At 40.1% G+C, this 15,000-nt stretch overlaps 2 protein-coding genes across 2 annotated transcripts in view; one reads left to right on the top strand and one right to left on the bottom strand.

The window, feature by feature from the left end:
* The window catches only part of LOC122249409 (putative GTP-binding protein 6), a 4,267-nt gene extending 1,759 nt beyond the window's left edge, over positions 1-2,508 (top strand). The window contains exons 3-8 of the mRNA XM_043010230.2: positions 1-86; positions 361-521; positions 707-915; positions 1,659-1,854; positions 1,974-2,073; positions 2,224-2,508. The exon at positions 1-86 is cut by the window's left edge and continues 43 nt beyond it. Coding sequence (XP_042866164.2) covers positions 1-86; positions 361-521; positions 707-915; positions 1,659-1,854; positions 1,974-2,073; positions 2,224-2,353 — 882 coding nt within the window. The 3' untranslated portion in view covers positions 2,354-2,508. The remainder of the gene's footprint in view (positions 87-360; positions 522-706; positions 916-1,658; positions 1,855-1,973; positions 2,074-2,223) is intronic.
* Positions 2,509-6,668: 4,160 nt separating this feature from the next.
* LOC122249421 (uncharacterized) lies at positions 6,669-12,160 on the bottom strand. The gene is made up of 9 exons (XM_043010260.2): positions 12,010-12,160; positions 11,205-11,348; positions 10,631-10,757; positions 9,548-9,632; positions 8,628-8,797; positions 8,301-8,381; positions 7,702-7,790; positions 7,204-7,323; positions 6,669-7,003 (listed from the first exon to the last, which is right to left on the bottom strand). Exons 1-9 carry the CDS (start codon positions 12,013-12,015, stop codon positions 6,812-6,814), a joined length of 1,014 nt encoding a protein of 337 aa, XP_042866194.2. The 5' UTR covers positions 12,016-12,160; the 3' UTR covers positions 6,669-6,811.
* Between the last annotated feature and the right edge of the window lie 2,840 nt (positions 12,161-15,000).

Raw genomic sequence — 15,000 nt, 5'->3', positions numbered from 1 at the left:
TCGGTTGTCCTCGGTATCTTCCAACACAATGCTCACACAAAGGAGGCAAAGTTGCAGGTTGCCCTTGCCGAGTTACCTTATATCAGGTTTGTCAGATGGTTGCATTTTGTTTAGTAAATGATGAATCTTTGTGTGATTCTTAAAGATTAGCAGTAATATGCAATATACTGCATTAAATACTTCAGTAGACAATAGTCATGAAAAAAGTTGTATAAAATGTGTTTTAAAGTCTCATTAAAAATAAAGAAGAAACTAGAAGGAAAGGTATATTGTAGAAATTAAACAAGATAATTCATTTTTGTCATTAAGGGTTATCAGAAATTCTTAAGCAATGTTTTATGGTTCCATCATCCTCTGCAGGAAAAGATTGCCTGGTGAGAGAGAAAGAATGATAATAATGGACCGAGAGAGACGTATCCGTAATGCCCTAGACAAACTAGCTGGGAAGAGAGCGCTGATTAGAAGAGGGCGTGCCAGGTCTAATTTACCCACTGTCGCAGTTGTAGGTTACACCAATTCAGGTGAATAGCTTTAAAAACATGTATTTTCTGTATATGATATTAATATGTTTGGTTTAGCACTTATATCTTTGTGAAGATTTCATTATATCCTTATGCATATATAATAGTATCTACAGTTCTTGCTATAGAATGATTCTGTATAATTTTAGACAGCTATACAAATAATTTTTTTCCCGTGTTCGCAGGCAAAACATCCTTGATTCGATCCATCACCGGAGATGAGAGAGCAGAAGGGAAGAATAGTCTGTTTGCCACACTGGACGTTACAGCTCACGGAGGCAGACTCCCTTGTGGCCTTGAAGTTGCTTTTATCGATACAGTCGGATTCATACAAGACATCCCGACAGAATTAGTAGCATCCTTTAGGGCAACCTTGGAAGATGCTGTGTGTGCTGTAAGTATTTCCTTTGGAATCTAATGATTGATTATGCCATTGCTGGTTCTATCTGTGCCTCCTTCTCGGTCTCATTTTTCCTTTTTTCTTCTCCTTCTCGTCTGATTTTCTCTTCCTCCTCCTCTTTTTCTGTATCTTCTCTTTCTTTTGTTTTTTCTTTCCCTCTTTATTCTACTTCAATGAAGCATCTACTTCCTCCTCCTCTTCTTTCTCTTCTTCCTCCTTCACTTCATCCTCATCTTCCCCCTCCCCCTCCCCTTCCTTCTTCTACTTGTATATCTCCTTCTCCTTCTACTTGTACAGCTCTTTCTCCTTCTTCTCCTCTTCCTCCTCCTCCACCTCCTCCACCACCACCTCCTCCTCTTCCTCCTCCTCCTCCTCCTCCTCCTCCTCCTCTTCCTCCTCTTCCTCCTCTTCCTCCTCCTTTCCTCCACCTCCTCTTCCACTGCCTCTTCTTTCTCTTTCTCCCTTTCCTCCCCTTCCTCCTCCTCCTCCTCCTCCTCCTCCTCCTCCTCCTCCTCCTCCTCCTCCTCCTCCTCTTCCTCTGCCTCCTCTTCTTTCTCTACTTCCTCCTCTTTCTCTTCTTCTTCTTCTTCTTCTTCTTCTTCTTCTTCTTCATCTTTCCTCCTCCTCCTCCTCCTCCTCCTCCTCTTCCTCCTCCTCTTCCTCCTCTCAAAATAGTTGCAACCAAAATTATGCAGTGTTAAAAATGACCATTGTTCTGATTTGAAATGTTGTTCCAGGATGTAGTGATCCATGTACGAGATGCCAGCCACCCAGATTATGAGCTGCAAGGCATGACAGTCGATGAGACACTGTCATCCCTCCCACTATCTGAGGAGACACCTGTTATTACCGTAGCAAACAAGGCCGATTTACTATTGGTAAAACCTAAGGGGGACTTTGAAGAACACTTGCTATCTGCTACAACTGGCAAAGGTAAGGAGTCTTTTCTTTCTGGATGTAATGTATTTGATATATCAAATTGTTTAGTTATATCTTAAATGTTTGGACTGAAGCCAAGGTTAATTTCTAATGTGTTTTCTTTTCTTTTAAAGGTATTCCAGAATTCTTAGATTATCTACAAGAGGTGGTGCTAGGAGTGACTGGTAGACGGTCATGGAAGTTTTCCCTGCCCACGGGTTCTCAGGAGATACAGTACGTTATAGGTCCTGGCACTAGGAGAATATCATTGCAGGATCTTACTTATGAAAAAGAGGATGAAAGAAATGTTGAACCGGTGGTGGAAATCTCATGAGACGATGTGAAATGTAAAGGATTTTTTCAATGGACGTCTTTTATTTGCAGATGGTTACGCAGTGTGGCTGGAATAGTGAGCGAAGAGATGGATCCAGACAACCCTCAGGTTACCAAGATTGTTGCCGTTCTGACTGACCAGGAATTAGCTGTTTATAATCGCAATTTTGGAAAGTCTTAGCAATTAAAGAACAACTAATTCTTCAACAGTTTGACAATGTACAGTTGACATTTTCATGTTTTCAGTATTTGTTTGACATTTTCAGAGAGTTAATGTTTATTAGGTGGCTGAAATGACTTACTTATAATGCAATGTAGATAAAAAAGAAGTGTTTATGGATTCTTATTATTATCCAAAAACTACTTTCCTCAATATATATTTCTAATCCTGCAAGAAATTATGAGAGATGAATAAGATTTTTTTTTATTTGATATTCAAGAAAAGTTTGGATTTCAAAGCATAAAAAGGCATTTATGAATGTCAGATTCAGCTCATATGAATATCCTCTTATCTCTTATTATTTCTTCTTGATAAGTTTTGATAGTCAGATTAAGGTTAAACCAAATAGAAAAGAAAATGATAGCACGGGAAAATTACCTAGAGATATTGATACCTCCAGAAAGACTTAAAGAAAGACAAAAAAATAATAATTGCAACTGCATTTATTGAGGAGGAGAGGCCGACAGAAGGATTGATGTTTTGAGAGAGACAGAGAGAGTGTGAGAGAGAGAGAGAGAGTGTGTGTGTGTGTGTGTGTGTGTGTGTGTGTGTGTGTGCGTGCGTGCGTGCGTGCGTGCGTGCGTGCGTGCGTGCGTGCGTGCGTGCGTGCGTGGGCACAAGTAAGGAAGAAAGAAAGGGAAAGGGAGTATATAGAGTGAAGGGGGGAGCCCAGAAATATACCATTATAATTCCACAAAAATATGAAAACCAAAAAAAGAAAAGAAAAAAACGAGAAAGAATTTCGGCATAATCGTAGAGATGAAATAACATCAAGAAATGTAATCCCAATCCATATAAGAAAACTAAGTGCACCGCAATCGCCAGGTGCGAGATAGACAGTACCGATACAATAAATGAGGATATATAGCAAGAAAAAAAGACATGTAATTCGTTCGAGGCCAAACACCGAATTAAGGGCTGCAAAAACAGGAAGGTTTGATATAGAAGGGCCAGAGTGACAGCTTCAACTGAGGCGCTGCTAAGACACTTACAAATTTTCAGATGCGGCCACAGACGTGATCACACGTACAGACAAAAGAACGACTACCTACACAGACAGATTTAGGGCAGACAATAACGGGCGTGATGCAAAGCACATATCCAATCCATATCACGTAAAAAGGGAAACGAAGCTAAGAGACAGGAGGAAGATAGTAGACACTTGGCGATAGCAACACTGCACGTTATGTGGTTCTGTTTGCATCGGCCACTTGGTGTTGCCATCACCTGCCTTCCCTCCTCTCTCCTTGCTTTTTCGTGTGTGCCATCTCTCTTCGTTCCTCCTCATCTGCCTCTCTTCCACTTTCTCCAAAGTTCTCTTCACCCTTCCTCCTCCTCCTCCTCATATACCATCTCTGGTTACCGTTCCCGCCATCTGCAGACAGCCAAGTCTTTGCAGCACCCCTCCCTCCCTCCCTCCTTCCTCCTTACCTACCTACCGCCTTCCATTCTAAATTAAATCTCTTTTCCCTTTTTTTTTTATTCCGACATCATTTTTCCTCATTAGCATTTGTCATTTAGATTATTGTCAGTATGGTTATTATTCAAAAGTAAAGTTTTTGTTCATTTCTTTCCAATTTTTTACTATCGTACAGGTTCCTTAACCCCCCCCCTCCCCTCCCCTCCCCATGTCTCTCCCCTTGTCAGCCGGTAAGTCCTCTCATGGGCCGCCGCGCCGTGTCCATGAGAGCAGCGTTCCTGGCACCTGCGTCATGAAAACAGGCACGCGGCATCAGTGCATGATAAGGCGAGGCGTTTAGCAACCCATGTCTAGCTGAACTGATGGTGTGTGTGTGTGGGGGGGGGGTAGGATGGTTGATATTAAAGAATCACGGTTATTATGTTGTTAAAAACTAGAGATTGTGATGAAAAAGTGTCATATAAATATGGATACATTTATGGACAGAGTAGGCGAGACATTCTACATGCTCATGAGAACTCTGAAATCAGACATTTTTTTCTTATGTTCTAAAAGTCGGAGTCTTAGTACAATCCAGTGCATCTATAATTAAGTTTTATTTATTAAGTCCTAACACCAAAAAACAAAACAAAAAAAGTACAACTGACTGAGTTTGCCCTATCTTATGCTCATGATCTTGTCGGCAGGTGAAACAACACGTCTTATGGATTACTGCTTAGGGGTATGTCCCATGGCACACACATGGCCGCAGTATTTGCTTGCACGTGCAATTACAGTAAATTGCAAGCAGGAAGAGGTCATACTGTTTGTATGAACTACCTGGGACTTCACAACTTAGCGTCAACAAATTATTTGCATTTTATTACGAATAAGTATAGATCTTTACTTTCTCCGTCGATCTTCTCTTGTTTAAATATGTTCTTATCAGATTGATTTGCTTATCAAATTACATAGATAAGCACTTTATACGCACAGCAACTATTCAGAAAACGATTGTAAATATCAGTATGAAATAACAGCAGGTCCACATGCAACCAAATGCATTTGAGTGTGCATTTGTAACTGACTTTTATTTTCACCAAAAACAGAAGTTAAGGATTTGTGTGTGTACTTAAATAGATCTATAGCGTACTGAAAATAAATAGACTTGAGTGATATCATCTTGTTCAGATACAGAGATAAAATAATACCATGACGCAGAAAAAAAAGATACTTGAATGCTTCATGTACTAGATATCTGTGTTAGGATGGTTATATATATATATATATATATATATATATATATATATATATATATATATATATATATATATATATATATATATGTATATATGTATATATATATATATATATATATATATATATATATATATATATATATATATATATTATATATATTATATATATGTAATATATATATATATATATATATATATATATATATATATATATATATATTATATATATAATATATATATATATATATATATATATATATATATATATATATATATATATATATATATATATACAATATTATATATATATATATATATATATATATATATATATATATATATATTATATATATATATGTGTGTGTGTGTATATATATGTATATATATATGTATATGTATATATATATATATATATATATATATATATATATATATATATATATATATATATATCTAAGCCAGTGATTCAAGTGCCAATTTTTTTTTTCTTTTTTTCTTTTTTTTTTACGCGGTTTTTATAATCGGAACTCGTCACGTCCCAAAGACAGCTAGAAGCATGATAATCTTCGATTAGTTTCAATACCTTTTCGTTTGACCACATTTCAAAAAACAAAGTAAAAGCGCTAGTTTGGCCGCAAGGCACCCGGCATGCTTGGTAACTGGAGAAAGACTGGGAAGTCCGACGTGTCTCGTCTATCGTTGCATACGTACACACTAGCAAAATGTTGCGCAACATGTCTACCGTTGCATGCTGTCTCCCATTCCGATCGGGAGACCATAGACCTGCGACTTTTTGGTCTCGCAACAGACTCGTAGACGGCGATTGGTCTATAGACGTGTCTACGTAGACAACGCTAGACACGTCTCAGAGACCAAATAGCGCAACTTGGTCTACAAGTGAGTACTAGCCTTAATGGTGTTTACTCTTGTCCAACGCCTGAGTTTTTCTAATTGGTTTCACGCTTGTCCCTCTAATGATGTTCACTGTCACCTGTGGTGTTATTTTTTCTAATTGCGGCCACTCTTGTTATAATTGTGGGTTTCATTCTTCTTAAGGAGGTCGATCTTCTAATAGTATTAATTCCTGTTAAAGGGGTGAGTCTTTCCAAAGGGCTTCACTTGTCACAGAAGTCTTTCGCAAAAATATGATCTATTATCTTATAATCGTGAATTTCGTCACAAGTGAATACCATATAGGAATTCTTTACAGAGTGTTTGATTTTCTTCCCTCTATAGAGACATTTTCTATGGAGTATTGCTCTCATAAATATGCGTCATTTTTTACTTTCTTTCTCTTTCTCTCTCTCTCTCTCTGCAAACAACAGATATTTAAATAATCTACTGGTCTGTCAGTGTCTTTATCTGTCTGTCTCTGTTTAATTTCACGTCTCTGTTTGTCAGTCTGTCTATTAATCTTTGCATGTTTGTCTCTCTTTCTATGCCTGTTTCGGTATGCCTTTGTGTTTGTCTGTCTGTCTATGTCTGTTTGTCTGTCTGTCGGCATTTCTTCTCTCTCTCTCTCTGTCTCCCCTCTATCTCTCCCACATGATTCCCCTCTCTCTTTCTGAATATGAATGATCATATATCACAATATAAAAGTGGGATAATTAGGTAATAATTTGGCTATGATACTGTACTGTTTTATTAGATCAACCCAGAACAAGGGTTAGAAAAGGAAAAGGCTTGTTTACATCCTTCTGTAAGCGAGAAACAAGATAATTCGCCTTATAGTTTATTATTATTATTATTTTTTACTTTCTCTCACCACGTTGCCATGAGACTGAGAGTGAGCTCTGTCAAATAAGTCTCGTTTAGATAAATGAGATCAAAATCTTCCTCAAGCAAAGGTTCGTCTTGCATTCGTTGATGGCTTAAAGAAATGATTTCCCTCCAATAGGCGGCCATGTCTTCGTCGTTCCCGTTTTCTATGGAAGTCTCCAGCGTTGAATACATCTGTTTACGAGATTAATGTTAAATGGTGTTTTTTACAACGATTGTGCTAATAATTGGTGTGGTTAAATGTATCAACATTTCGTACATGGCAGGGATGGAATCCAAAGGGAGGAGCACAGGATTAAAAACACAAGATAAAATATATAGAATCATGAATAATCATCATCAACGTAATGGTTCCCAAACACCACTAATTAAACCTTGTCAACGGCGTCACTGAGATCGCGCAGAGGATCTGTTAGGATCTTCTTGTAGGCGGAAGGATCTGATCCTCTCTCCAGTACTTTGGTCATCAAGCTGCCCAGGAAGTTAGGAGCGACCTGCGGACACAAGACTTCGAACATAACGCTCTCAACGGAAAATATAATGTGCTAATTACAGAACTTATGTGTGACATGCATAAAACGATCAGGTATTGAAGCAAACTTTTCAAAATGATTTTTTTTCTCTTATCTTATCAGGGCGAAGATGGACTTGACAGGTTGGTGGTGATACTCATTTGATAACTGACAGGTAGGTGACAATAATCACTTGAAATACGACAATGTTATTTGGACATGCTGCATTCTAAATAATAATAATAATAATAATAATCAATAACCACTCAAATAGATCTTCGCCTTAAAAGGACAAAACCAAAATGAGTGAGGTTAGAAGAAAATAAAACGAAGGAAGAGAGAAAAAAAATGGAATCAAACCTTCGGAAGATTCTTGTGGATAGCTTTGGCAACGTCGTGTTCCTCAGTGCCGTTGGGTAAATTCAGTGACCTGTGAACCACGTAAATGCCTAGAAGGAGAAAGAAAGCATTTGTGAGGAAGATATACTTTGTGTTACATCAGCTTCTTTCGACATTAGAATTTATTTTCTTTGCCACTGTGTCCCTCTTTTTTTGTTTTAATCTATCATTCCCTTATTTGATTAGTATAGTATGCACGTTCTATTATGGTGTTGTAATTCATATACGTCTATTCTTTCTCACATTTCATGACTAGTCTATACAACATGATTTGTGGTGTTTTTTTTTTATAGAAAACTGTTGTGAAATGTATTGATAATCTTCGTATTAGACCCGACCTCGCTAGTCACCATTCACATTATCTTCGCCTTTGTTATTTAATTTCTCTCCAACCTATAACATTCTGATATTCATCCTTCTGTCCATCATAAGTGGCTCTTCCATTCCTTACTATCCTTTATATTTGAAGGCTCTTTCCCTTGCAGTCACACCACAAACATTCTCTATTATGCCTTAGCATCATTCTCTCCCCACTTGTCAACGGCATTTCCTTTACTCACTGTTCATGACGATAGCTTTGATGGTGACCGAGAGTTCTTGGAGCGCTGCGTTCAGGTAGCGGTCTCCCTGATGCTGGGCGTCTGGAGGGAAGCGGAGTTCCTTGGGCTTAGCGTTTATAATTTACCCTCTCTAGCGTTTATCATTACCCTCTCTATCTCCCCAGCTATAGAAGAGTTCCGAATAAGAAGCTATTGTTTTAGGAACGAAAAGCTCTTCCATATCTTGGCTAAATTTGTCTGCATTTAACATCTAAACAGACGATTTCGAAGACACTTTTAATGTATCTTCATTTTTTTTTTATGTTAGTCATCTAATATTTCAATTACCTCTTATGAGCGCCAGGGCCCGTAGTGTCTCCTCCCGGTCGAGGTTTCCGCGGGCGTGGGCACGTATGAGGTCTCTCCAGGCGGTCCTCACCAACTCATAGGCCTCCCGAATCGTCCCCTGCATAAAGTCACTCAGTTCCGCGAACAATTCCTGACTGTTCAGCTCTCCTCTATGATAAAAAGGTAATACATTTTTTTTTTATTATTCTCCTCTGTATTAAAAACTATATTTCTTAGTTATCAAGATAAATGTATTAAGTGGGAAAAAAGTTATTCAGCGATAGTAAAAAGGTAATATATTTTTTTCCATTATTCTCCTATGTATAAAAAGACTATATTTCTTAGCTATTAAGATAACTGTCCTAAGTGGGAAAAAAGGTATTCAACGATAAATTACACACAACAGGAGGAGGTGGAGGAGTATGTTTAGAAATGACTTTGACAAGATAATGTGAAGGTTCACCAGACAAGCAAAAGAGTACTTCATGAAGCGTGGTTGTGTGTAATAATTTCCTGGAAGAATTCGCAATGTCAAATGAAGGTCATTTCATTCAAGGTCACAGCGGGATATCATTTCAAAAGGTTAATGAGGGAGACCACATAAACACTTCTAAGATTAGTTGTTAATGCCAGGGAAAGAAGAAAAAAAATGCGTGCATTAGAATGAAATGAAAAGTTCCGTAGATAAAAAATGCTGAACCTTCATTACACTTCATCTCAATCAGAAAACCACACACAAAAATAAGAAAAGAAAAAGAAAAAAAAAACCAGCACAAACAAAACAGTACAACCAAAAACGAAGACATTTCACCGGACAAAAATACCGATTTCTCTTTCGATTTTTTCAACAAAATGAGAGGAAAAGAATACTTTTACTTCCGTAGAGAGAAGGGAGAAACAAGCCCAAAATAATTACTTACATGGGCGAATCTGAGACATGGGGCAGAAGCACTTCGACCGCTGCTTCCACACGCTTCACCACCGCTTCCACGTAATGACTCATCTCTAAGTGGAATATCGGAACCATATTTACCTCAGGATTATTAAGCAATTGATGATAAGGATAATCATGATATTACTGATATAAATGATAAAATTATTTTGATAGCATAATCATTGCTAACAATATCAATAGAATATGATAATAGATGATAACAGGGATGAATATAATGATGATATTAGCATTTATAATAATGATAAAGATGATAACAATAGTAATAGTAATTATAATGATTATAATGATAGTAATGGTAACAACGACATTAACAACAATAATGATAATGATAATTATTATGTTAATGATAATTATAATGATAATGACATTACGGATAACAATAATGATAATAATAATGATGATAATGATAGTAATAACACTAATAATAGCAAGGGTAATGATAATGAGAATAATGGTGATAATAATGTTAATGAGAATAATAATAATGATGATAATAATAAAAATAATGATAATAATGATGGCAATGAAAATAATATTGATATTCATACATACTGATAAAAAAAATAATCAAGGTAATAACAATGACAAAGATAATATTGACAAAATTAATCATAAAAATACCAGTCAACAAAAAGGATAAAAAAATCATTATAACATTTAGTAAAAATAACAAGAATACAAATGATGAAAATTATTACAAAGAAATACAACGACATGAACAAACAACGGCATATATAAACCCCAAGGAAACGTAGTGAAATGATATATAAAAAAAAACAATAACTTGATATAAGCAATGGTACTTGACCGTTTAATATTTCTCATTTATTAAAGCTGTTAAGCGATGATCGAAAGTAACTTGACGATCTAAACAAAGGTGCTTAACCGCTTACCCTTTTGACATCATCAAAGCTTTTAATTAAAGTCAGCAATGACATACAAAACAACAGCTTTATAATATAAGCAATGATTCTTAGTCCCTAAACCTTTAATTATACCAAAGCTTTAAAGTCTGCCATAAAAATATGTTACGTCTTCCATATCATACCGTCCATGTTCTTGAGGAGTCTCGGGTGCAGCTCCGTGTGGAAGACCTCCTTCGGGGAAATCCTCGAGCACTCGTCGCCGCCTTCTTCCACGTCGTCATCGTTTCCAAGGACGAGCTGGATGTCGTCCTGTTGTTGGCGGGAGGGGAAGGGGGGAAGGTGGGGAGGAGAGGTGGAACGGGGTTGTGTGTTTTGTTGTGGTTTGGTTCTCGGGTTATTTGTTTATATCATTTTTTATTTTCTTCTTCTTATTTATTTTTTTTTTTGTCTCTCTCTAACTTAACTCTCTCTCTCTTTACACACACACATACACACATACATACACACATACACATTCACACACACACACACACACACACACACACACACACACATATATATATATATATATATATATATATATATATATATATATATATACATATATACATATCTGTCGTTGCCTACTACAACATCAACAACAATAAAAAAAGGTCTTCGGCTGCCTCTCGCCTGCCTCTCCCAATAAAAACAATTTCCAGATGAAAACAATATCTAAATCAATATACAAAAACATCTCCTTAGGCTGCCTCTCACCGCCTCCTCCCCTTCCTCAGCAAGAACCTCCTGAACCAGCTGTTCCTCCTGGAAGTCGACCTCCGTCTCACCAACTTCTCCGAGATTTTCCTCCCGACCAGCCAGGGCGCCGGTTACCCACAGAGTTAGGACGACGGTCAATATCTGGTGGGGAGTTATTCGGTATGTGGCGATGATGGGGATAATGATTATGATGATGGTGATTATAACGATGATGATGATGATGATAATGATAATGATGATAAGTAACAATAACGATAGGGATGATGATGATGATAATACTAAAGGTGATGATGGTGATAACCATAGAAAAAATAACGACAATGATAAAAATAATGACATATATAAAGTGATGATAATGGTAATACTCATAAATTAATAGAAATAACAATAATGTAAACAACAATACCGGCAGTAATAATAGTATGACGAATAATAATAACAACAATCATATAAAATGATGATATATAGTGATAATGAATATGACATTATCACAATGATAATGATAATAATGATATTGATTATACTGATAATAATGATAATGATGACGAAAAATAATCACAGTGATAATGACAATAATGCCGTTATCATGACTATTTATATAATGATTATCATCCTTAACATATTCATGTCAAAACTGATAACATTAATAATGATAGTAATGAAAATCATAATAACAATAGTGATGACAATAATACCAATGCTATCTGTGAAGAAAGAGTTAAAACAATATACCTTAGTTAACCCATTGTAACTTTAAAAAGATAGAATCCCTCTTTACAAAGAATAAAAAACCTCATAATACCTTCATCTCGCTCGTATTTTTGCCTTCAATCTCCAAATCAAATCAAATCAAATCAAATCAAATCACTCAATCTCCAAATCAACTATTTGATTAATAAGAATATCTCCTTTAGCTCCAACTTAAAGCGCAAGCCACGGAACAGACTAGAATGAGAGCGCGGAACGTCCCTCCCAGCCTCAGCCGCAGCATCAGTGTGGGAAACGCGGCACCTGTTTCGACCTGGGCTGCCGCTTCGGCGAGATAACGGGGACGATAAGGGTCTCGCGCCGAGTTGGACATGGTGATTCGCTGAGCTATTCGGGTGTGTCTGTGTGTGTATATATATGTATATATATATATATATATATATATATATATATATATATATATATATACCCCTGCAATAAGGAACCGCCTTGTCGTGGCGCGGGGGCTTGAACTCCTTCCTCGGAAGAGCCCGTTCTAGAATTGGCCAGTCTCTCCCTCCCGTTGAGGTGGCCTTCTAGCGGTTGATTCTCCGAGGAAGGACGACTAAGCGTTCCTAGGTGCTGATCTAGTAGGTGGGATCACACCCCCCCCTGGTCCTCCCCCCAGGGGGGCACACACCTGCCCACGTGTTTGCCGTGCGTGGCGCCCCTGTGCGCTGGGAGACGGGAGTCCTGGAGGTTGAGCGATGCCGTGTATGAGTACGCCCTGCGGCTAGCAACACGCCTCTTTGGTCCCCTATTCCAGCAAGACGGGTGGCCTGATCTTGGCTCGATTAGGTCAATCGGCTGGTCTCTCTTTTGAGCTAGGCTAGGGTCAAGCAGCTCCTGTCTTGCAGGCAATCGCATGTATTTGCGAGTGCCATCAATGCGAGGCAGGGGTTGCGTATATCCTCCCACCACCCCTGTGGCTTCTGAGCATGGTCTCAGTGCACAGCTTCCCCTTGTTGGACTCCGTGGTGGGTGGGGGCGTGGGAGGATGAATTGAACACTCTATATATGGCAACTTTCTGTAAAAAACCCCTGACTGACCCCCACGTTGACGAACCTGGCATGAAGATGACCAAGGCTGTCACCTTGGAACCTTTTAAGGTCCTTGGAGACAAAAGTAAAAAGTTGGGAAAGGCTCTGGCGTCGGTTCAGAGAAAGCCTACCCAAGAGCCTCGGGCTGGACCCTCCAAACCAGCCCTTGGCACTGACAAGTCTCTGGCGTCGGCTCAGAAGACGAGTCAAAGTAAAAATGGAAGCCAGACAGGACCCTCCAACCCTGCTGGCCCCACTGCCAAAATTCCGGCGTCGGTTCGGAAGGCAGGCATTAAGCGTCCTCGGCCGGCTACAGACTCGGAGGGCGAGTCTGTAGCCCCGAGTCGGTTCCCCCAGTTTAGGGTTCCCCCTAAACCGGAAGGATTCGACAACGCTTATCAGATGGTACGGGCTCTGGAAACCCAGAGACAGTGCCGTCTGACGATTAGAATTGCCAAAGACAAAGGCATGATAATCATCCCTAAGGACCAGTCCACTCTCACCTTCCTCCAGGAGACTGACAAGCTCCAGGACGGACGGAAGGTGAGTTTGGCGGCCCTGACTTCTGATGAGAGGAAGTCCAAGATGGTGCTTCTTGGCTTCCCTCAGATGTATGACCTTGAGGTCATCACTGCCCATCCTAAGGTGGTGGGAGCTTCCCGACTTTCCAAAGGGAAGCACCCAACCAGGCAAGTCCTGGTCACCTTGAAGGGAGCCCCAGTTGCGTCCTTGGACCTTGGTAATTGGGGCTCCTACAACCTCAGGACGTACGTCCCTGATCCACTCCGCTGCTTCACGTGTCAGAAGTACGGACACCACCAGGCCACTTGCTCTGCAAAGCCGAAGTGTGGTGTCTGTAGTCAGGCACACAGCACGGAGGTGTGCCTCAAAGCACACAAGGAGGGCAAGCGGGACACTACTGCCAAGTGTCCCAACTGCCACAAAAAGCACCATGCCTGGAGCCTCGGATGTTCCGTCAGGAAGGAAGAGGCTCTACGGCGACAAGAGGTCGTTGCAAAACGACCGGACTTTGTTCCTGCCCCTCCAGGCACTTACGTCTGGGGGCAGAACAAAGGGGTAAGGGCTCCCCCCCCTCCTAAGAGGAAGGAAGCACCGCCCAAAACAAAACCACCACCGGACACCTCCAACACAAAGGAGTTTCCGGCCCTGGTGGGTGTTCCAAGACGGAAACAGACCCGGAAGGGGTCTGGGAACACACCAAAGGCCACCCCAAGAGCGGAGAGTCAAACTCTGTTTACGGAGAATGACTTGACGCTCCTGCTGACGGCAGTTGTCACAGCAGTTGCGTCAGCATTGGGACGGACCAGTGAAGAGACGGAGAAGGCAGTCGAGGTCGCCGTCACGGCAATGACCCAGACTGTCGCTGCCCTGAAGGAAAGGGATGTAAGGCCCAAGGCCTCTACACCCAATCCAACTCAGGGCGAGACTCCTCTCCCCACAAACCCCCAGGGCGAGACTTGTCTCCCCACCCAACCCGCGGCCAAGACCACACTGGCAGAGCCTGAACCCAAACCCCAAAGGGCGAGGAAGCCACGACCATCCAGAGTGAAGGTCAAGGCGACCAGGGGTTCTCCACCTCCCAGGAGACCCAGCCCTTCTAATGGCTCGACCTGTCCTGACGACAGTGACGAGTCCAGTGAGGAAATCACGATCAGTGAGGAACTCACCAAGGAGTTGTCAGACTCCGAAATGTCTGACGTTACCCACACTGGGGCGTCAGACACTGAGACCGATTATGTCGACGTCATTGACGACGCAGACTTAATGGACTCAGATTAGCACAATGGCTCCTAATCTAAGCATACTGCAGTGGAATATCAACAGCTTTTCTCGGAGGAATGCCCTTCTCCACGCGATCGTGCGATCTCGGAACATTGACATTGTCATGCTCCAGGAGACTCTAACAGGAGACACTGTTCGCTTCTCAGGATATCATCCCTTTGTGTTGCCCTCTAGCGAAGGCACCAGAGGTTTGATTACCCTC

This window comes from Penaeus japonicus, unplaced genomic scaffold, assembly GCF_977035675.1.
Source record: "Penaeus japonicus unplaced genomic scaffold, GWHDUDI00000001_assembly GWHDUDI00000026, whole genome shotgun sequence".
NCBI lineage: Eukaryota > Metazoa > Arthropoda > Malacostraca > Decapoda > Penaeidae > Penaeus > Penaeus japonicus.
The sequence above is the reverse complement of the archived record's forward strand: the minus strand, read 5'-3'. Positions and strand labels throughout refer to the sequence as shown.

What these genes read in the sequence shown, in the direction of transcription:
- LOC122249421 (XM_043010260.2), bottom strand. An exon ending in CATGTCTCAGATTCGCCCAT is followed by an intron (nt 8,798 to 9,547) that starts GTAAGTAATTAT and finishes TTTTTATCATAG; the next exon opens with AGGAGAGCTGAACAGTCAGG. An exon ending in CAAAGCTATCGTCATGAACA is followed by an intron (nt 7,791 to 8,300) that starts GTGAGTAAAGGA and finishes TTCTCCTTCTAG; the next exon opens with GCATTTACGTGGTTCACAGG.